The sequence below is a fragment of the Juglans regia genome, chromosome 3, assembly GCF_001411555.2.
Source record: "Juglans regia cultivar Chandler chromosome 3, Walnut 2.0, whole genome shotgun sequence".
In the NCBI taxonomy this organism is placed as follows: domain Eukaryota; kingdom Viridiplantae; phylum Streptophyta; class Magnoliopsida; order Fagales; family Juglandaceae; genus Juglans; species Juglans regia.
The window spans coordinates 13,434,109-13,456,831 of record NC_049903.1 but is presented as its reverse complement, the minus strand read 5'-3'; the positions used below and the strand labels follow the sequence as shown (position 1 = coordinate 13,456,831).

At 35.7% G+C, this 22,723-nt stretch overlaps 2 protein-coding genes across 6 annotated transcripts; both read left to right on the top strand.

The window, feature by feature from the left end:
• Window positions 1-10,687, top strand: LOC108998069 (probable LRR receptor-like serine/threonine-protein kinase At1g07650). Of its 4 annotated transcripts, XM_018974517.2 has the most exons (25): window positions 1-68; window positions 146-311; window positions 609-783; window positions 1,037-1,108; window positions 1,205-1,273; window positions 1,357-1,425; window positions 1,507-1,578; window positions 1,713-1,784; window positions 1,893-1,964; window positions 2,056-2,127; window positions 2,265-2,336; window positions 2,429-2,500; window positions 3,556-3,624; window positions 4,333-4,398; window positions 5,111-5,176; window positions 5,285-5,320; window positions 5,441-5,481; window positions 5,695-6,074; window positions 6,151-6,346; window positions 6,743-6,883; window positions 6,959-7,077; window positions 7,215-7,425; window positions 7,557-7,794; window positions 9,486-9,636; window positions 10,043-10,687. In XM_018974517.2, the coding sequence occupies exons 2-25, from the start codon at window positions 194-196 to the stop codon at window positions 10,394-10,396; spliced, it is 3,003 nt and encodes a 1,000-aa protein (XP_018830062.1). In that variant the 5' UTR covers window positions 1-68; window positions 146-193; the 3' UTR covers window positions 10,397-10,687. The 4 variants fall into 4 exon arrangements, with proteins under 4 accessions (XP_018830062.1, XP_018830061.1, XP_018830063.1 ...); XM_018974516.2 differs by lacking the exon at window positions 1-68 and having other exon boundaries at window positions 90-311; XM_018974518.2 differs by lacking the exon at window positions 1-68 and having other exon boundaries at window positions 90-311; window positions 587-783.
• A 1,994-nt stretch (window positions 10,688-12,681) lies between these two features.
• LOC108998070 (probable LRR receptor-like serine/threonine-protein kinase At1g07650) lies at window positions 12,682-22,352 on the top strand. 2 transcript variants are annotated; one of them, XM_035688098.1, is made up of 24 exons: window positions 12,682-12,881; window positions 13,975-14,146; window positions 14,395-14,466; window positions 14,566-14,634; window positions 14,716-14,784; window positions 14,868-14,939; window positions 15,077-15,148; window positions 15,246-15,317; window positions 15,409-15,480; window positions 15,609-15,677; window positions 15,771-15,842; window positions 16,759-16,827; window positions 17,372-17,437; window positions 18,165-18,230; window positions 18,337-18,372; window positions 18,497-18,537; window positions 18,719-19,098; window positions 19,175-19,370; window positions 19,682-19,822; window positions 19,898-20,016; window positions 20,165-20,375; window positions 20,511-20,748; window positions 21,214-21,364; window positions 21,773-22,352. In XM_035688098.1, the coding sequence occupies exons 1-24, from the start codon at window positions 12,764-12,766 to the stop codon at window positions 22,124-22,126; spliced, it is 2,997 nt and encodes a 998-aa protein (XP_035543991.1). In that variant the 5' UTR covers window positions 12,682-12,763; the 3' UTR covers window positions 22,127-22,352. The 2 variants fall into 2 exon arrangements, with proteins under 2 accessions (XP_035543991.1, XP_018830064.2); XM_018974519.2 differs by having other exon boundaries at window positions 12,683-12,881; window positions 15,606-15,677; window positions 21,773-22,351.
• Window positions 22,353-22,723: the final 371 nt, after the last annotated feature.

The window sequence follows — 22,723 nt, the reverse complement described above, 5'->3', positions numbered from 1 at the left end:
ATCAAATTCGGTTCACGGACGAAGGTCAGTAGAGCCCACGTTGAGAAACTAGGGGAGGATTTGGTTTGGTATGTAAAGTACTTGCCGCCAAAGGTTCTGTCATAAATTCTAATGCTATGCTCATATATCTGCATTTCTGTGCAAGTTTGTAAGCGAGGAATACGACAATCCAAGTTGATCGGTGGAGAAGAAGATGACATGTCAGAGTCATTGTTCAAAGACCAGCTTTACTTTTCTTATGCTTATACTGCTCATGTGCATAGGAGCTAAGAATGTCAGAGCACAAGCTGGGAGTCTTCCAGATTCTGAAGGTATTTTCTAGCTCATATGTTATATTCGTATGATCTGTTTATTTCTTGGGTAAGCTCAAGTTGATGGAGATGGGATTCAGTAGAATTGAAAATTAACATATCGTTTGATAGTGCCTACCTTAGTTATGACAACTTGCAGAAACAGAGTAACAAGGTCTTTAAATTCAGGGAATAACCATGATACAGCTTATATGTTAAATTCATGTTGATGCGTATTTTACCTTTTGTTTTCCGGGTCTTCTTCTTTTTCTTTCTTTTTTAAAATTCTGCTATGGGTGATTTGTTTGATGTGTGCAGTGGAAGCCCTTCGAGAAATAGCTGCACAACTGGGGAAGAAAGACTGGAACTTTCGTGTAAATCCATGCAATGATTCAAGCTGGATAACACCACTTTTGGAAGAGAGGCCATTGTACAACAATACTGTCAACTGCAATTGTTCCTATCCTAATGGTGTATGCCACGTGGTTAAGATGTACGCTCCCTTAGCTCGCATAATGCAAGCTTTCCTTCTTGAACTTTCTTATGATGCTTAATGCAATTTAAAAGAAATAAGTTTATGAATATGATGTGTAATTTGGTTTAGTAGTGGAGAACACCTCCCACTTTGTTTTGCTAAATTTTCTCTCTTTTTTTTAAGTCATCCTATATAATTTTATCTAGGAAATATATCGGAAATTTTTACCTATGAAATTTGTAATGTATCGTTTTTTCTTCCTGACATGCAGATTTCTTAAAGGGCAGGATCTTGGAGGGACACTTCCACCTGCAGTGGTGAAGCTACCCTACCTTAAGGCACTGTATGAAAGACCTTCCAATTATTTATTTTGTTGTTATTACACCATAAAAAGACCTTAAACTTCTATACTAACATCACACTTTTATCTTGCTTATAGTGATCTCAATAGGAACTACCTCAGTGGTTCAATACCAAGAGAATGGGCTTCTACTAAGATGGAATATTTGTAAGCAACTTATAGAACTTTCACATCCAAAGTTTGCCAGTAAAAAAGCTAATTACTGAATTAATGGAATGAATCAAGTGCAGGTCCATCAGTGCAAACAACTTAACAGGACGTATTGACTACTTGGGAAACATCACTACTCTTCAAGCTCTGTATGCTCTGGATCTCTTTGTTAAATTATTGAGAAGTTTCATTTGGTTTAGCCTTGCTGTAACCTTATAGGACTCTTTCAGGAGCATAGAAAGCAACCTGTTTTCTGGACCCATTCCCCCTGAGCTTGGAAACTTGGTTGACTTGGAGATTCTGTCGGTGGTTCTTTCCTTCCTCATTTTTATCCAGATAACACTCAATTAATCATTCCTATATTTTCATTGATTTTCCTAATAAATTAACAGTATGTTAGTTGAACCAGTCTTAAGTTTCAAACTGATGGATGCAGCATTCTTAACGCTAACAATCTCACTGGAGAGTTGCCCATTGCTCTCACAAATCTGACCAGATTAAAAAGCCTGTAAGTGGTTGTAAACTATTCCTTGGCTTACAAACATTAACTTCAGATTTTTCCTTGAAAATGTTAGGTTTTTATTTCAAATCTATATTCCATTTGCCCCTTATGTAGGAGGATTAGCAGTAACAACTTCACCGGAAGAATGCCCGATTTGTTTCGAAGCTGGAAACAACTTCAGGCATTGTATGTGATTTTTCATAGAATACATTGTAAATCGCTTCTACCTAGAAGCTTCAGTTTCAATCTAAATCCATCCAAAATTGTGTTCTTACAGAGAGATTCAAGCTAGTGGTCTTAAGGGGCCAATTCCTTCTAGCATTTCAGTCCTGAGTAATTTGACTGAGCTGTGAGTTCTTCCTTCCAAGTAACTGTTCTTGAGTTGCATAATCACTATGACATCATCAATATGTTCTTGTGATTGTTATAGTGGTAAATATGTATTGCTTAAGATAATAACACTGTGAATGATGCAATTCTGTGCAGAAGGATTAGTGACTTAATTGGACAGGGTTCATCTTTTCCACCATTACAAAACATGGGAGGACTGGTAAAGTTGTAAGTAATGTTTAGTTAGTAAAAAGCTAAGCAATTGGAACAGGGCACATATTGTTGACATTTTGCTTACGTGAAATTGGCTTATGGTTCAGGATGCTGAGGAGCTGTAATATCTCTGGAAAAATCCCTCCATATATATCAGAAATGACAAAGCTGAAAAAATTGTAATTCTGTGGTTCATCCATCTCTCTACTTTTTAGGTTGAAATTCATACACATAATCCCACCCCTGGAGCTTCTTGCAATTTGATTGGTTACTAAATCTATACTTGGGAATTTGTAGAAATTAGAGATCTTTTAGTGCCAAGCACACCTATAACTTTTAACACAAGTAAATTGCCTTGATCTTGTACATCTGTTCATCACATTAATTTGGTATTGTTTGAAAGCCGATTGCATTCTCCTAGGTATATTTGATAACTAAGAATGTTTTACTGCTTAAATACATGATACATGAAAGTGACAAGTAGATCTAGAATTTATGTTAGGAAACATGAGTAGCTTAATATCGGGGGAGGTCTTATTATAAATAAGTAAATGTTTGGATGATAACTATACATTTCCCTCTTCATTATTCCTTAATATTATGGTGATGAGATGAATCATAGTAATTCAAAAAAGAATCGAGGTTGAGACTAGTCCTTTAGGTATATAACATAGATCTTTGTTTTAAAGAGTGTGTGATCAAAAGAAGTCTAGCTGTTTAAGCTTTATTCCAACAGCTGCTATGTAAGAATACCATTTGTGTGCACTTGGGTTACTACGTGCAATTATTTCCTCACCTGGTCCATACCTGGAATTTGTGGATTATTAGAAGAAACTATGATGTATATTTACATCTACAGAGTTTAAGTAGTTGAACATTTTAGCAACATCTACATCAATCTGTTATACCCATTTATATAGCCTTGGGGTGCAAGCTATTGTTAATTAATGTCTACTGTTAATAATAATTATGTCCATACATAGATACAAGAAAGGAGAATACATGGATACACTATACCCTGGTGCTTCAAAATCTAGAAGCCAACTGTCAAAGAAGCCTAATCAATTCCTCTTTATCAATTTTCTCTCTCTTTAGTTTCTTTCTTTCTTCTCTCATGTTCTTAACTTTCCTCTCATTCATGAAACATGCATATCTCTTAATTTTTACCATGTTCACTTGAATAGTATTCAATAATCTTTTGTTCCTATAACATCAATTTTTTACCCTTTTTCAGAGATCTTAGTTTCAACAGATTGGAAGGAGACATTCCAAATTTTGGAGGTCTAACAAGCTTGGACACTATGTAAGCAATCTATATTCACGAGGGTTGCTAACTTACAACATGATACTGGGGGTCTTTTCAGTGGGTCTTAAGCTTGAAATACAATATTTGCTTGCTTCCCAAAATGATTCAATCGGTTTGATAATTTTTTCCTATTTTATCATTCATGAACCTAACTAAATTATAACAATAGCTTAAGTTTATGGTACCAGTTCTGTAATGTTTTAACCATTCAAGCACACATGACTAATCATAAATTTTAATAAAAAAAATAAGGCAGCAGCTAGTTTAGGTACTAAATTGTAACCTTTCGATTTCGAGAACACAACTAGCACATATTTACAAAATCATCACCCCTAAAACTTCAGCTTAGTGAAGAGATGAGGCAAAAGTCTCAAGATTCATACTCTTGGAATGGGGCATTATGATACCAAATCACATGTCTGAAATGCTGCATACATGTAGAGTCAACTCACAGAAGATTAAGGCCTGGTTTGGTTTGGGAGATCATCTCATATAATCATTACAACTTTTCCAAACTCCCACACAAAATATAATAAACAATTCAACTTTTTCAAATCCCAAAACAAAAATAATATTCTAACAATATTTTATTCAACTTTCAACTTTTATCTCATCTCATCTCAAAATCTCCTCTTTGTATGGAGTTTGAAATGATATCAACACGAAGGTATCTAACAGAAATGTGTTTTCTTCATCACTGGATAGATATCTGACAGGTAACTTGCTCAATGGACCTATTCCAGAATGGATCAAGGGAAGAGATAGCCGCTAGTATGTTTTCCATCTGAACTACTGCAAAAAGTTTGTAGGATCCATTTATATGTTTTTTTATTCGGGACTCAGAAGCATATTCGTTTATCTATAATATAATTTTCAAAGCATGATCTTTGCTTCTGTTGAGGCAAGTCATCCATTTTTCTATTAAATAACCAAAAATTTGGTATTTTAAGTTTAAAATAATTTGAAATGTTGTGTCAACAAATATGTAACGTTTTATACATCTACATTCATATGCATGAAATCTTACTCTAGATGGGGTTTCTTCTCCTGACCTCTTTAGGTGTTATTCTTAGAACATTTGTTGTGAAATGGGTGAAATAATCCCATTTTGCAGGCAGCTTCATTTGTATCTTCATCCATGTGGTGCCACCAAGAAAGAGTGTCAATTTTCATTACATTATTCAAATTTTCTTGATTTGTCTCTGGTAAGATCATATGCCATTGCATCATTGATGTCTGTTCACAATTCGGTTTTAATCTGCATGTAATTATGGCAAGAAGACCTACAAAGCTTGTGCTTCTAGGTGGTTAGAAAGGTCATTAGTTTGTATACAGCTCTCTGAATTATGAAATTATTTTTGGTATGATATCTGTCCAAATTAGTTCGGTTAGTATTAGAAATCAACAGCTTGAATATATATATATATATATATATTGTTAGGGAGGGGAATTATTAAGATGAAAGGAATTATGTTTTGTGCAGCCAAATAGATGTTTCTTACAACAATTTTTCTGCAAGCTCTGCGCCGAATACTTGTCCAGACACCCTGTAAGAAAGCTTTTCCCCCTTAAAGAACTTTGTTTGAGTATTGGAGCCTTTCACTTTTCATTTATTCCTTATTTTATCCTTGAAATTAACTCGTTGATAATTCAACAGAAATTTGTTCAGAAGCTTTTCTGGAACAGACAAATCGTAAGCTTCCAAGTTATTAAACTTTTAAGGAAAAAGGAATGCTCTCTTTATTTTCTTTTTCATTTCAATTTTAGTCATAAACATGCTAATTCTTCTTTCTTATGTTATGTTTTATTGTAGAATACTTACGGAGTGTCTGAGGGACAATCCATGCTCAAAAGGTATATCTGTCCAAACCAAAGTAGAATTAGATGCTTCAATCATTAATACTAGGCCTTCCGCTTCGGTGTTGCTTTATTCAGAAAGGAGAAGAATTTGGACGATATTTTATTCTGGATGAGATACAAACACGATTAAATTATTAAAGATAATTGAATATGAGTTCTACTATGTTCATTTGAATCTGATTACCTTTTAAATGTTGCTCTCTCTAGATCGTTACTCTTTACATATAAATTGTGGTGGAAATGCAACAACTATTGGAAGCATCAAGTATGAAGCGGATTTAGAACAGGGAGGTGCTGCAAAATTTGTTCTAATGAAAGATTATACTTGGGGCTTTAGTAGCACTGGAGATTTCTGGGATGTTTGGAGTACCTCAAAGGACTATATTGCAGAAAATGTATCCATGCTCAGAATGAACGATTTTGAATTGTATGAGAATGCACGTCTCTCTCCACTTTCTCTCACATATTATGCGCGCTGCTTGGCAAAGGGAAACTATACTGTGAAACTTCACTTTGCGGAGATAATCCTGAGAAACAACAGATCCTTTTACAGTGTTGGAAGACGGATTTTTGATGTTTATTTCCAGGTACTGCTTGCCAACCAGCTTATTTTGTCTTCTATGTTGATATAGAAGATAAATTAACTGAAGTTCTTTGCTGCAGGATAAACTGGTCCTGAAGGATTTTGATATTGAAAAAGAAGCAGGAGGAGTCGACAAACCACTCATTAGGAATTTTACCGCGGTTGTTACAAATAAAACTTTGGAGATCCGCTTTTATTGGGCTGGAAAAGGGACACAAGATGTCCCAAGGAGAGGAACATATGGTCCTCTTATATCAGCTATCTCCATAGACTCTAGTAAGTGACATAAGTTGTATGTTCCATATTTCTTTTAACATGGGGAGACATGACTATAGTATGCCTCCTCCTCTCACTGCCATTCTATTAAGTGTTGGAGTTTGCTGTTTTCCATATCTAATTGAAAAGTAGATTTAAAGAAATAATGGATGCATAGAGCATATAGTGGATGCTGAAGCAGTCACAATAACTATTGGATGCAAAATACATTACTTGAAAGAAGGTTGATGTGCTGCGTATTGAAAGGCTTAACAATTTTTTTTTTTTAAATTCATATCTTTTGTTCTTGATCATGAAATAGCCCGTGTCTTGAACCATTGAGTATTATCCTCTTTTGCACTTGATTGACAGCGCTACTAAGATCAATAGTTACTTTCTTCTTCTTTGTTTTGGCAGATTTCCATCCTCCTGATGATAGGAAAAGGAAGATATTTCTTGCACTTGGAACCGTACTTTTGGTGTCAGCCCTGGTTTTCACAATTTTAGGAATTCTTCGGTGGAAAGGTTATTTAGGAGGCAGGACATCACGGGAACATGGTAGTTTAGTTGAGGTGTATGTTTTATAAATGCTTTACTATAGAGCCCAACATCTTAACCTTGTTTCTTTTACAGATCTAAAAGGATTAGATCTGCAAACTGGTTTTTTTACCTTCAGGCAAATCAAAGCTGCCACAAACAATTTTGATGCTGCAAACAAGCTTGGGGAAGGTGGCTTTGGATCTGTATACAAGGTCATTGTCATCTATATTTATTATTTATATGACTACATTTAGATCTTTTTCTTTTTTCCCTTTCACATTTGCACTGGTCTGTGAAATTCTCAAATATACCTTATAGAAAAACATAATGCAAATTATACTCTCAACAGGGAACGTTATTGGATGGTACCATAATTGCTGTTAAGCAACTTTCGTCTAAATCAAAGCAAGGAAATCGAGAATTCGTGAATGAGATAGGCATGATATCTGGTTTACAGCATCCAAATGTCGTTAGACTGTATGGATGCTGCATTGAACGGAATCAACTGTTGTTGGTATATGAATACATGGAAAACAATAGCCTTGCACATGCTTTGTTTGGTAAGCATAATTTTTCATCTTTGGAAAGCAAATTGTAATAATTTCTGAAAGAAGGGGAATCAAATGTCTTAAATCACACAGAATGAAACTAAAAATTTCTGATATCATTGATTGAGCTACATCAACTGCAGGTCCAGAGGAAGGCCCAGTGAAATTGGACTGGCATACAAGACAAAAAATATGTGTCGGCATAGCAAGAGGTCTGGCTTTCTTGCATGAGGAATCGCCACTGAAAATTGTTCATAGGGACATTAAAACTACCAATGTACTGCTGGATAGGGAACTTAACCCTAAGATTTCCGACTTTGGATTGGCCAAGCTTGATGAAGAGGAAAACACCCACATTAGCACCCGAGTCGCGGGAACTATGTGAGCTACTTTCTTTTCTCTTTCTGCTCAAGTTATTCTTCTCTTCTTTTTGTGAACCATATGGATCACGATGTCTCTAGAGTCAAGTTGCTTCCATAGAAGTTAATAAGCCAAGACATCAATTGAATTCCCTGTAAACAGGTTTAATTTGGCCCAATACCAGGGAAAAGATCCTGGCTCAAGTATAAGTAGGAAATAGTTTATCTCAGCTTCTGCATTCGCAACCCAAATGTGTTGAGGGAAAAATTAGTTAATTGGCATATTTTTGTGAAAACCTATGTAAAGTTGAGTTGTAACAAGTGTTGATGCAGTGTTACATGAAAAATATTGAAGTGTGCTCGACATGGCTTGACTGGCGCTCGAGCGGAACCTTCCAGAGAGGTTCGCTCGATGGGCGCTCGACGTAGCGCTCGAGCGAAACCTTCCAGAGTGGTTCGCTCGACATAGCGCTTGAGCGGAACCCAAACAGAGTGGTTCGCTCGAGGTGAGCTCGACACAGCACTCTAGCGGAAACCAAACCTCGAGGTGAGCTTGACGTGGTGCTCGAGCAGAACCCATCCAGAGTGGTTCGCTCGATGTGCGCTCGACGTAGCGCTCGAGCGGAACCCAAACAGAGTGGTTCGCTCGAGGTGAGCTTGACGTGGCGCTCGAGCAGAACCCATCCAGAGTGGTTTGCTCGATGTGCGCTCGACGTTGCGCTCGAGCAGAACTCATCCAGAGATGTTCGCTCGACCTTCGCTCGACACCTCGCTCGAGCGGTTTCAGAAGATAACGTGCGCTCGACCTTCGCTCGACACCTCGCTCGAGCCAATGTTGAAGACAACCTAAAATTCATGTTTTGAGCGCCGTGACTTGCTGGGACTATAAATAGAACAGATCATTTATGTTCTGTGGTGTGGAAAAATAGAGCAAAACCCTAAGTGTTTCAAGAGCCAAAGAGAGAAACCTATTCCTCACCTTGTGAATCTCTCTTGAGCAAACACAAATCCACCACACCACACTCAAGATCAAACCTCATTCAAAGTCCATTGAAGTGGACGTTTTGTTGGCCGGAAGGTTTCCGGAGCTGCTGTTGATGCAGAGATCGAGAGGTTCTCGTGGAAAGCTATAGAAGGTCGGAGTTCCGACACTACATGCGTGTAGAGATCGAGTGGGTCACTCTTGATGTTGCAAGCCAAGTTTAGGAACTACAAAGGTTTTGTGAGTGTCTCTAAATTGGTTGTAATAAACTTTTTCTATAGTGGATTTTAGGTGGTGGCTTACACCCGGAGTGGTTTTAGAATTTGAAGTCGTTCTTCAAATGAGTTTCCACTTCGTGACCAAATTCCTGTGTTGATTATGTGTATGATTTGTGTCATCCTTTATTTGCTTCTTGCCATTAATTTTTATTAGTCCACAAAATTTGAACTGCACCTATTCACCCCCCTCTAGGTGTTGTATGGGATAGAACCACTGCTTTTTCAATCAAATGTACTCTCAGTTGGTGTTTTTTATCTTTAGGAAGTGTTCCTAAATTATACACTTGGAAATAATCTGCATGTTCTGTTTTCCCCAATTATATAGTTCAAATTTCTCATAAAATTGCAACTGCAGAATGCAGCAAAAGAATATGTGTTCTACTTTTCATCTATGGCTAATGGTGCATGACTAGATCAATCATCAACTTGCTAATATAATGATTTTCTTTGCAGAGGATACATGGCGCCAGAATATGCATTATGGGGGTATTTAACATATAAAGCAGATGTATATAGTTTTGGGATTGTTGCATTGGAACTTGTTGCTGGAAAGAACAACATGAAATTCCGTCCAACGGATGATTTTGTGTGTCTTCTTGATTGGGTAAGATAGATCGCATCCTGTTTTTCTGATGAATGAAACTACAAGCACAGTATTAAGAACCAATCACTCATTTTAGAACTTCTGTATTTGGATTTTTCATTATATTAATCTATGCATAGATCTTCATCGAAGTTTCGATTTGCATGCTACATTATCTTCATTGAGGTCAACTTGGTGGGTAGAGAGTAGCCTTAGGTAATAATAGAATATGAAATGATTGAAATCAGTTGATATTTGCAGAAATGAAAGTCAAGAATCTGAACAAATTTGATTACAAGTTATTGGCTCATCTTTAAGTTGTCCCGTAATGCTCAACATTCACACGTCAGACTAAACTCAGTTGAAGATTTTTTCTTTGTAATTCTAATTTGTTTCTTTCTCCCACTTCCTCTCTTTCCCTATGCAGGCCCTTGTTTTACAACAAAAAGGGAATTTGATGGAGTTGGTGGATCCAAGGTTGGGGTCTAACTTCAGTAAGGAAGAGGCAGCAAGAATGGTTAAAGTTGCTCTATTATGTACTAATCCATCACCAGCGCTTCGGCCCACCATGTCTGCAGTAGTGAGCATGCTTGAAGGCCGAACTGCTGTTCATGAGTTGATTATGGATCCAAGTATTTATGGAGATGAGTCGAGATTTAAGGCTTTAAGAGACCAGTTTGATCAAATCCTAGAAACGAGCTCAAGTGATGTTCAGAGTCTTCTTCATTCAACGGATGCAACATGGATCGGCTCCTCTAGTGCATTATCAAGCAGATCTTGACAGAACAAGACGGCCATTACATTGCCTCAGTGGTGATGCCAAATTCCGGTTTAGCAACAAACAAAATACATATCGAATGCTCTGATATCAATATTGGATAAAAATTCTGTAACATGAAGTTTGGAATTGCAATGTTCGTCTTGTCGTCCTGTCACGTTAAGATCATAAGTAGTTTGGAAGTACACTTCACACTGTCATCATATGATATTCGTGCTTCCTGGTTCAAAGGATGTTTTCCTGTGTTCAATCCTTGGAAGAATTGGGAAAAGAAATTCACAATAGTTGTTTGATTAAAGAGAGTGCAAGAAGCCATAAAGGGATTACACAAAAGTAATCCCATAAATTGATATAGTTTCATGTAATCCATTATATCTGTTTTACAAAAAACATTAGAGTGCTAGAGTCACAAAGGGATTATACAAAAATAATTTTACAAACTGATGTGGTTTCATGTGATCCATCAGATATGTTTTATAATAAAAGTAACTTGACAATTTGACAAATCACATCAAGCTACATCAGTTTGTGAAATTACTTTTGTGAAATCACTTTGTGGCTAAAGTATTACTCCTTATACGTTGATTAAATTAATTATTTTGTCATTATTTTGTTAAAATTAAAAAAATGCAATAATTATACAAAAAAAAAAGTAATTTATTTATTTTTTTTAAATTGAAGATGCTAACTATTTCAATAAAAATGGTGAATTCAACTAGTAAGACTCTGTTTGGATTTAGAGAAGAATTGAGATAGTTTTAAATAAATTGAATAAAATATTATTAGAATATTATTTTTTAATATTATTATTAGGATTTAAAAAAGTTAAATTGTTTATTATATTTTTTATGAGAATTTGAAAAATTTATAATGATGAAATAAGATGAATTGAGATGAATTTTCCATTCAAATCGAGATTAAATATTACAAAATTCAAGATGAAAATAACATTTTCCTATACCAAAGTAGTACTCGCATGCCTATAGGAATTTTGAAATGCTCACCTTGTACTCTAGAGTACAAGAAGAACCCTCAGAGAATCTCCTTTTACTCTTTTATATGACATATATGCCGATGTAGAATTCGCCATCAGTGTAATCTTTTTAGCTTCATTTAAAATTAACTAAAATATCTTTTACCAATTAATTAGTTAAAATTATGAGTAATATTAGAGAGAAATTATTATAACAGTGCATATTTTATATTTATTACGTAATTATTTCTAGTTAATTATTCTCAATTTTTACTTGAAGATATATGTAGTTTAAATAATATCATATCATATATACAAAATAGATATTTTTAATAATAATTTTTATTTATATTTATTCTAAAAGTATACATGTGTCTCACGTATGTGAGATTATCATGACTTTTCTGACTCGTACGTAATTTCCAGACACAAAAGAATGGGGCCATGCATGCATGCATGTACCTCTTAGCTTGTTTTCAAGTGTTGGACGTAATTTAATAATTGTTATTATTTTCTTCTTCAATCAGCGACGTAATTTAATAATTGTTATTATTTTCTTCTTCAATCAGCGATCCCACTAGAAGAGTCTGCTGAGCTCCCCATTATTCGTCCTTTCTTGTCGTGCCGACACTGAGAATTACATACATGCCTGCATGTGTCGACAGATCAAGATCATACGCATACCAAACAAAGGACGAATCCAACCTTGCAATGAATTTCCATCGCTTACGCCACTACTTTATCCTGGATCAAGATGGCAAAGACGGACACAACATTCTTTTCTTTTAATATCTCTACAAAAATATATCATACCAGTAATAATAAATATTATGATATTTAGTTTTATATTTATAATTCTTTTAATATTCAAAGCTCTCATATTTTAATAAGAAATTATATATATATTTTTTCCTGCTTACAAACCACGGTGTGAAATGATTGTTAAGAGTATTTCAGATTATTTATTTTTAATAATTTATGAATATTAATAAAATAATAATAAATTATTTATAAAATAGTACCGCGCACTTGGGAGGTAGGAAGCAAAGATAAGGTGGAAGACGCCAACATTAAAAGCACATCACTCAATGAAGTTTCCATGGTCAGATAGGGCGGGCATAATTATTAATAACCTATGGGTCATGAGTCATGAGGCTTTAAAAAAGTACCAACATCTTCCAGATAATCTTAAAAAATCTCACTCACCAGTCAACCCGTACAAGTATCTAATTATAGGCGATTTAAGAGATACAGTGGTTCTGTGTTTGGCTTGTCAATTTCCGTTAATGTTGGTGGAGCCCACATTGTCATTGGTTTAAAGGCTCAAGCTTTGAAAGTAGAAACCTCTGATGAATACGTCTGCTTTAACCAAAGTTTGATCATTTGAGGAGAAGATCATGGCAAGCCAGACTCGGATTCCAAACACCAGCCTAAGTTTTCTTATGCTTATGGTACTCATGTGCATGGGAGCAAAGAAAGTCGGAGCACAAGCAGGGCGTCTTCCTGACGATGAAGGTTTTTCTTGCTTATATATATATATATATATATATATTATATTCGTATGATTTTGTTTTGGGTAAAGCTTAAGTTAATAGAAATAGAATTCGGTGGATTGAGAAGCTTCGGCTGCATTTCGTATGATAGTGGCAAAACTGAGTTGCCTTAGAGCTCAGTATGTTTCTTTGTAATTAGCCAGAAAGCAACAGAACACAGAGAAAAGTAGAAATAGCTAATTATTACCTCAAACAGCTATGACCGGTTGCAGAAACAGAGTAACAAGGTCTTAAAACTCATAAAAAAAAAACCATGTAGCAATGATTCAGAAATTTGTAATAACCCAAAAGTTGCTGGGGAAAACTCCAGAACTCACAAAGCCTTTTGACTATGCTTGAGTTTTGCTTTAAGAACCTAAATTAGATCAGATCTCCCAACCTTATATGTGAATCTTCTTCCTTGGCATCCCATGCAGCAGTTAAGCATAACTTCCCATCTTTTGAGTTAATTCAAGCTCCTGATCATCAAAGTCATTGCTGGTGGTAGCATTTGTTAACAAGTTATATTGCAATTTTAGCAGCTCCTTAGATCAAGCAAGACGCCAGCCCCACTCTCCGATTCTTTACGACTTTAGCATTTAGCGGGATTGCTGCATCATAAACTATTTTCGGAATATATTTAGTGACGAGGTCCTTGTATGTGCCAGTTATATGGGGAAAAGTTTTTTTTTTTTCATTACCAGTTTTGTGCTTGTGAGAATTAAGACGAACAGACCATTCACTTCGGATATTATTCCTGACACAGGACATGAACTTTGTCCCTTCATTAATTACGCCTTTTACACAGGCTTCCCATGACAGCCTCTGAGAGTGAAGAACGTCTAGATATCCTCCTAACTGGAGCCCAATTTGAATCTAGGAATACAAAGATTAGACCGACTAACTTTTGTTTCGCAGCACTATAAGAATTTCCATCCAACAAGTAGCATGCTTATCAATTGTCTTATCAATTATTTAGGCCATTTGATGCGTGTTTTTCCTTTTGTTTTCCTGGTCTTCTCCCTTTTCGTTCTCTTTTTAGAACTTGGTAGGGATGATGTGTTTGATGTCTGCAGTGGACGCCCTTCAAGAGATAGCTGCACAACTGGGGAAGAAAGACTGGAATCGCAGCGTAAATCATTGCAATGCCGCAAGCTGGAGAACACCAAATTCAGTTGGGGCTCCGTACAACAATACTGTCAACTGCAATTGTTCCTACCCTGATGGTGTATGCCACGTGGTTCAAATGTACGCTCCCTTTGCTCCCATAAATTGCAAACTCTATCCTTATTGAACTTTCTTAAGATGCTTAATAGCAAGTAAATGCAGTAAATTTATTATATGATGTGAAAATTGGTTTAGTAGTGGAGAGCTCTCACTTTATCTTGGTAAAGTTTTTTCCTCTTTTCTTTTTCTTTTTCTTTCCTTTTTTTTTAGTCATCCTATTTAATCTGTGAACTTTGTAATCTATCCTTTTTTTCCTTCTTTACTTGCAGATTTTTTAAAGCGCAGGATCTTGATGGTACACTTCCACCTGCAGTGGTGAAGCTACCCTACCTTAAGCAAATGTATGAAGATTTTCCAATTATGTATTTTTCTTGTTATTACACCATAAAATCAGTCCTGAAACATCTATACTAACACCACATTTTTTCTTTTGGTTATAGTGATCTCAATAGGAACTACCTTAGTGGCACAATACCAAGAGAATGGGCTTACACAAAGCTGGAATTTCTGTAAACAACTTACTGAACTTTCACATCCAAGGTTAGTCTGTAAAAGCTAATTACTGAACTAATGGAATGAATCAAGTGCAGGTCCATCAGTGCCAACAACTTATCAGGACGTATTGACTACTTGGGAAACATCACTACTCTTCAAACCCTGTAAGCTCTGGATCACTTTGTTAAACTATTGAAAAGTTTCAATTGGTTTATCACTTCTGTAATTTGAAAGGACTACTTTTCAGGAGCATAGAAAGCAACCTGTTTTCTGGACCTATTCCCCCAGAGCTTGGGAACTTGGTTGACTTGGAGACTCTGTCAGCGTTTCTTTCCTTCCTTGTCTTTTTCCATATGACATTTGTTTAATCATTTTGATTTTTTTTTTATGATTTATTGAATAATCTAAAAGTAGAATTAGTTGAATCAGTCTTAAATTTCAATCTGGTGGATGCAGCACTCTTAATGCCAACAATCTCACTGGAGAGTTGCCCACCACTCTCACAAATCTGACCAAATTGAAAAATCTGTAAGTGGTTGTAAACTTCTCCATCTGTTTACAAGCAGTATCTTCTGATTTTTCTTTGATAACGTTTGGGTTTTTGTTTCATTTGACCCATATATAGGAGGATTAGCAGTAACAACTTTGCCGGAAGAATGCCTGAGTTCTTTGGAAGCTGGAAACAACTTCAGGCATTGTATGTGATTTTTCCTACAATACATTGTAAATCTCTTTTACTGAAAAACACCAGGTGAAATCTAAATCGATCCCAAATTGTGTTCTTACAGAGAGATCCAAGCTAGTGGTATTGAGGGGCCCATTCCTTCTAGCCTTTCAGTCTTGAGTAATTTGACCGAGCTGTGAGTTATTCCTTCTAAGTATGATGGTTGTTGAGTTCTAAAAATCATACATTCTTTTGATTTTTATATCAGCAAATTCTATTGCTTAAGACAATAACAGTTGTGGATGATGCAATTTTGTGCAGAAGAATTAGTGACTTACGTGGAGAGGGTTCACTTTTTCCACCATTACAGAACATGGGAGGAATGAAACACTTGTAAGGTGTTTTTATTTGGAAAAGAACCATGCAATTACAATAATGCACAGTTTTTAGCAGTTTTACTTACATCTTGTTTGGTTTCTGGTTCAGGATGTTGAGGAGCTGTAATATCTCTGGAAAAATCCCTCCATATATATCAAATATGACACACCTGAATAAATTGTAATTCTTTGGTTCATTATTCTCTATAATTTTTAGTGAAGTGAATGGATATGAAGACATTTAGAATGATTTTTATGTTGAAACGTGTAGATATAATCCCACCGGTGAAGCTTCTTGCAATTTGATAAGTTACTAAATGCTAATATTAGAAATTTGTAGAAATTAGAGACCTTTTAATGCCAAGTAAGCCAATAGACTATATGAAAATAAATTGCCTGGTTTTTGTACACCTGTCCATCGCTGTAGTTTGGTATTACATGAAGCTGATTACATTCTCCTAGTTGTGTTTGATGACTAAGAGTGTTTTACTGCATAACTACATGATACATGAAAGTGACAAGCAGATCCAGAATTTATGTTAGGCATATCACATGAATGTTTTTTTGGAGAGCGAGTGAATGAAAGAATTCAAGCTGTTTCAGCCCATTCAACTGTTGCTATAGCTAAAAGTAACATTTGTGTGCACTTGGATTAATCCATGCAACTATTTTCTCATCCGATCCATACTAGGCATTCGTGGATCCTGAAAAGAAACTATGATATATAGTTACATCTCCAGAGATTTAAGTAGGCGAACATTTTATCGACATCTCTATCAATCTGTTGTACCCATATTTGTATAGCCCTATGGTATCAATATACTGTATATTAATTTCTACTGATGATAATAATTATGTACTATACATGGATGTAAGAAAGGAGAATACCCTGGCACTTCAAAATCTAGAAGCCATCTGTCAAAGAAGCCTACTCAATCCAGATTTATCAATTTTCTTTATCTTTAATTGCTTTATTTTTCTCTCTAAATTTTAAATCTTCATCTCATTTATTGAACATGCATTGCTCTCCATGTTCACTTGAACAGTTATTTAATAATTTTGTGTTCTTATAACATCGAATTCCACCCTTTTGGCAGAGATCTCAGTTTCAACAGATTGGAAGGAAACATTCCAGATTTTGGAGGTCTAACGAAATTGGACACCATGTATGCAATCTAATTCATGAGGGTCACTAACTTACAAAAAATGATGACTCAGGGTCTTTTCCGCATGTTGTTAAGCTTGAAATATGAAATTGTCTTATTTCCCAAAATGATTAAATCTTTTTGGTCTTATTTTTTTTTTCTGGTTCATCATGATGAACCCTAGCTAATAGCTTTAGGCTTTGGTACCAGTTTAATTTTTAATCCATTCAAGTACTGTGACTATTTGCAAGTTTGTTAAAAAAAAATTAATGCAGCAGCTTGTCTATGTACTAATAACTATACAATTAAAAGAACACAACTAGCTCATATTCACAGAATCATCACCCTTAAGACTGTAGCTTACGGAAGAGATGAGACAAAAGTTTTAACATTCATGCTCTTGGAATGGAGCATTATGATACCAAATCACACGTCTGAAATGTTCATACATGTATAATCAGTCATAAAAGATTAGAGTTCAAAATGTTCTTTTTTGTACATAGTTTGAACTAAGAACAACACGAATGTTTCTAACTAAATTGTGATTTTCTTGATCATTGGATAGATATCTGACAGCTAACTTGCTCAATGGGCCTATTCCAGAATGGATCAAGGGAAGAGATTACCGCTAGTATGTTTTCTGTCTGAACTTCTGTATAAAGTTTGCATGATATTTTGATCCATTTTTGTATTTTGATATTTGGCACTCAGAAGCATATTCCTTTTAAGTTATATATAACATATAGAATTTGCGAATGAGGAGCTAGCTTTTGAGACAAATCATCAATTTCTACATTAAACGACCATAAATTTGCTAGTTTAAGTTTAAAATAATTCAAAAGACAGTGCCAATAATAAATTCATATACTTGAAATCCTACTTTGGATGGGGGTTCATCATCTGACCTCCTTTGGTGTTATTTCTGGAGAACATGCCTGTGAAATGGGTGAAATAATTCCATTTTGCTGGCAGCCTCATTTGTATCTTGCTCCATGTGGTGGTGCCACCTACAAACAGGGTTTTCTTCTTTATTGTTCAATTTTTCAGTTTTTGTATCTGGTAAGATCATATGCTATTATACCATTGGTGTCTATTCACAATTCGGTTTTAGTCTACATGTAATTATGGGAAGAAGGCCTACAAAGTTGTTACTACCGATTGGTCCCGATTGGTTAGTTTAGGTCATAAGTTTATATACGGCTCTCTGAATTCTGAAACAATCTTCTACACAATATCTTTCCAAATTAGTTTGGTATTAGTATTAAAAATCAAAAACTTGAATACATACATGCGCACACGCATATACATCTTCTGGAGGGGGGATTTCAATGATTAAAAGGGTTTGTGTTTGTGGGCAGCCAAATAGATGTTTCATACAACAATTTTTCTGCAAGCTCTGCTCCGAATACTTGTCCAGTCAATATGTAAGAAAGCTTTTCCCCCTTGAACCTAGTTGAGCATTGCTGCATATAGTTTTTTTCATTTATTATGTATTTTATCATGGAAATTAACTTGTTGATAATCCAACAGAAATTTGTTCAGAAGCTTTTATGGACTGGATAAATCGTAAGCTTCCAAGTTATTGAACGTTTAGAAAGAAAGGAGTGCTCACTATATATATATTTTTTTTCATTTCAATTTTAGTCATAAATATCCTGATTCTTTTTTCGTATGCTACGTTCTTTTCTAGAATACTTACGGAGTGTCTGAGGAACAATCCATGCTCAAAAGGTATATATCTGTCAGAACCAAAATAGAATTAGATGCTTCAATATATTAGGCCTTCCTCTTCAGTATTGCTTATTTCTGAAAGGAAAAGAACTTGGTCAATCTTTTCTGGATAAAATAATTGAATATGCTTTCTATTAGGTTCTTTTGAATCTGATTACCTTCTAAATGTCCCTCTCTCTAGATCAATACTCGTTACATATAAATTGTGGTGGAAATGTAACATCCATTGGTAGAATCAAGTATGAAGCGGATTTAGACCCGGGAGGTGCGGCAAAACTTGTTCTCATGAACGATGATACTTGGGGCTTTAGTAGCACTGGAGATTTCTTGAATGTTGATACAAGTTCAAAGGACTATATTGCAGAAAATGTATCCATGCTCAGAATGAACGATTTTGAATTGTACAAGAATGCACGTCTCTCTCCACTTTCTCTCACATATTATGCACGCTGCTTGGCAAAGGGAAACTATACTGTGAAACTTCACTTTGCGGAGATAATCCTGAGAAACAACAGATCCTTTTACAGTGTTGGGAGACGGATTTTTGATGTTTATATCCAGGTACTGCTTGCCAACCAGCTTATTTTGTCTTCTATGTCAATATAGAAGATAAATTAACTGAGGTTCTTTGCTGCAGGATAAACTGGTCCTGAAGGATTTTGATATTGAAAAAGAAGCAGGAGGAGTTGACAAACCGGTCATTAGGAATTTTACCGCAGTTGTTACAAATAAAACTTTGGAGATCCGCTTTTATTGGGCTGGAAAAGGGACCCAAGACGTCCCAAGGAGAGGAACATATGGTCCGCTTATATCAGCTATCACCATAGACTCTGGTAAGTAATTTCTTTTAACATGGTGAGACATAAAATAATGGATGCATAACTTTAGTGGGTGCTGAAGCAGTCCCAATAACTACTTGATGCAAAATACAATACTTGAAAGAAGGTTGATGTGCTGTTTACTGAAAGGCTTATCAAAATTTCTTCTTATTCATATTTTCTGTTCTTTGACATTAATTACTTTGTCTTGAACCATTGAAAAGTATCCTCTTTTACACTAGATTTACCCATATATGCAAGTGCACTGCTACAATCACTGTCAATAGCTACTTTCTTTGTTTCTTTTCTTTTTATTTATTTTGCAGATTTCCATCCTCCTGATGATAGGAAAAGGAAGATATTTCTTGCACTTGGAACTGTACTTTTGGTGTCAACCCTGGTTTTCACAATTTTAGGAATTCTTCGGTGGAAAGGCTATTTAGGAGGCAGGACATCACGGGAACATGGTAGTTTAGTTGAGATGTATGTTTTATAAATGCTTTAAGATAGAGTCCAGCATCTTAACCTTGTTTCTTTTACAGATCTACAAGGATTAGATCTGCAAACTGGTTTTTTTACCTTCAGGCAAATAAAAGCTGCCACTAACAATTTTGATGCTGCAAACAAGCTTGGGGAAGGTGGCTTTGGAGCTGTATACAGGGTAGTCTAAATCCTATCATTGTCTTATATCTTTGGATCACTGCATTTAATATCTTTTTTCTTTTTCCCCCTTTCACATTTCACCTGGTCCATGAAATTTTCAGATAGAAATTATACAAAAATTATAATGCAAAGTATACTGTCAACAGGGAACGCTATTGGAGGGTACCACAATTGCTGTGAAGCAACTATCTTCTAAATCAAAGCAAGGAAATCGAGAATTCGTGAATGAGATAGGCATGATTTCTGGTTTACAGCATCCAAATGTCGTTAGACTGTATGGATGCTGCATTGAACGGAATCAACTGTTGTTGGTATATGAATACATGGAAAACAATAGCCTTGCACATCCTTTGTTTGGTAAGCATATTTTTTCATCTTTGGCAAGAAAATTGTATTGGTTTCAGAAAGACGGGGAATCAAATGTCTTAAATCACATAGGTTGAAACTAAAAATGTCTGATATCATTGACAGAGCCATCTACATCAATTGCAGGTCCAGAGGAAGGCCCAGTGAAATTGGACTGGCATACAAGACAAAAAATATGTGTCGGCATAGCAAGAGGTCTGGCTTTCTTGCATGAGGAATCGCCACTGAAAATTGTTCATAGGGACATCAAAACTACCAATGTACTTCTTGATAGGGACCTTAACCCTAAGATCTCTGACTTCGGATTGGCCAAGCTTGATGAAGAGGAAAACACCCACATTAGCACCCGAGTCGCAGGAACTATGTAAGCTACTTTCTTTTCTCTTTCTGCCCAAATTATTCTTCTCATCTTTTTTGAAAAAGATGGATCATAATTTCTCTAAAGGCAAGTTTCTTCCATAGAAGTAAACAATAGAAGACAGCAATTGAAGTCCCTTTAAATAGGTTCAATTTGGCCCAATACCATGGAAAAGGTCCTGGATGAAGTATAAGTAGGAAATTGTTCACATCAGCTTCTGCATATGCAACCCAAATGCACTCTCATTTGGTATTTCTGCTTTAAAAAGTATTCCAAAATGATACGGTTGGAAATAATCTGTGCATGTTTATTTTTCCCCAATTCTATGTGCAATGACATAACTGCTCAGACTTTTCATAAAATAGTAACTGCAGAATGCAACAAAAGAATATATGTTTTACGTTTATGTATGGCTAATGGTGCATGATTAGATCAATTACCAACTTGCGAACATAATGATTTTCTTTGCAGAGGATACATGGCGCCAGAATATGCATTATGGGGGTATTTAACCTATAAAGCAGATGTATATAGTTTTGGGATTGTTGCATTGGAAATTGTTGCTGGAAAGAACAACATGAAATTCCGTCCAACAGATGATTTTGTGTGTCTTCTTGATTGGGTAAGATAGATCGCATCCTGTTTTTCTGATGAATGAAACTACAAGCACAGTTTTAAGAACCAATCACTCATTTTAGAATTTCTCTATTTGGATTTTTCATTATATTAATCTATGCATAGATCTTCATCAAAGTTTCGATTTGCGCGCTACATTATCTTCATTGAGGTCAACTTGGTGGGTAGAGAGTAGCCCTAGGTAATAATAGAATATGAAATGATTGAAATCAGTTGATATTGGCAGAAATGAAAGCCAAGAATCTGAACAAATTTGATTACAAGTTCTTGACTCATCTTTAGGTTGTGTCCCATAATGCTCAACATTCATACGTCAGACTAAACTCAGTTAATGATTTTTCCTTTGTAATTCTAATTTATTTCTTTCTCCCACTTCCTCTCTTTCCCTATACAGGCCCTTGTTTTACAACAAAAAGGGAATTTGTTGGAGTTGGTGGATCCAAGATTGGGGTCTAACTTCAGTAAGGAAGAGGCAGCAAGAATGGTTAAAGTTGCTCTATTATGTACTAATCCATCACCAGCGCTTCGGCCCACCATGTCTGCAGTAGTGAGCATGCTTGAAGGCCGAACTGCTGTTCATGAGTTGATTATGGATCCAAGTATTTATGGAGATGAGTCGAGATTTAAGGCTTTAAGAGACCAGTTTGATCAAATCCTAGGACGGAGCTCAAGTGATGTTCAGAGTCATGTTCATTCAACGGATGTAACATGGATTGACTCATCCGCTACACGATCAAGCCAATCTTGACAGAGAGTAACAGTAAGATAGCCATAACATTGCCTCACAGGTGATGCAAAATTCTGGTTTAGCAACAATCAAATATATGATGTATAAAATTCTATAACATGAAGCTGAAAACGTATTAATTTGTAAGAATGGTCGCTCGACATGACTAATATTTAATGTATTTGATCTGGTTGCTCATGCTATGCCTCCGAAGCTTTGTCCTTCAACACCAGTCATTTTGGCACATACTGTGGGGGCAAACTGACAATTCTAGACAAAAATTAAGGACATTCACAGGCTAGTTTTAGTGGGAGTATTTTCATCATTTTAAAAATGCTGATCTGAAGAAATTAGGTCACTCGTATGCAGGGGTACTGAAAGGTGAATTGTGTAGGTAAATGCCGAACTGAAAGGTGAATTGTGTAGGTAAATGCCGACAAGAAAAGAATTTTTCCAACATCTTTAAAACCAACTCACTGAGCCAAGATTTTGTTCAAACTCGCTGAGCTAAAATTTTGTTCAACACTTATTGGTAACTATTTCATGAGATAACTTCTAAATAGAAGTTTCTAAATAGAAGTTGGCCTCTAACAAATTGGCTCCTGTTTGCTGCATACC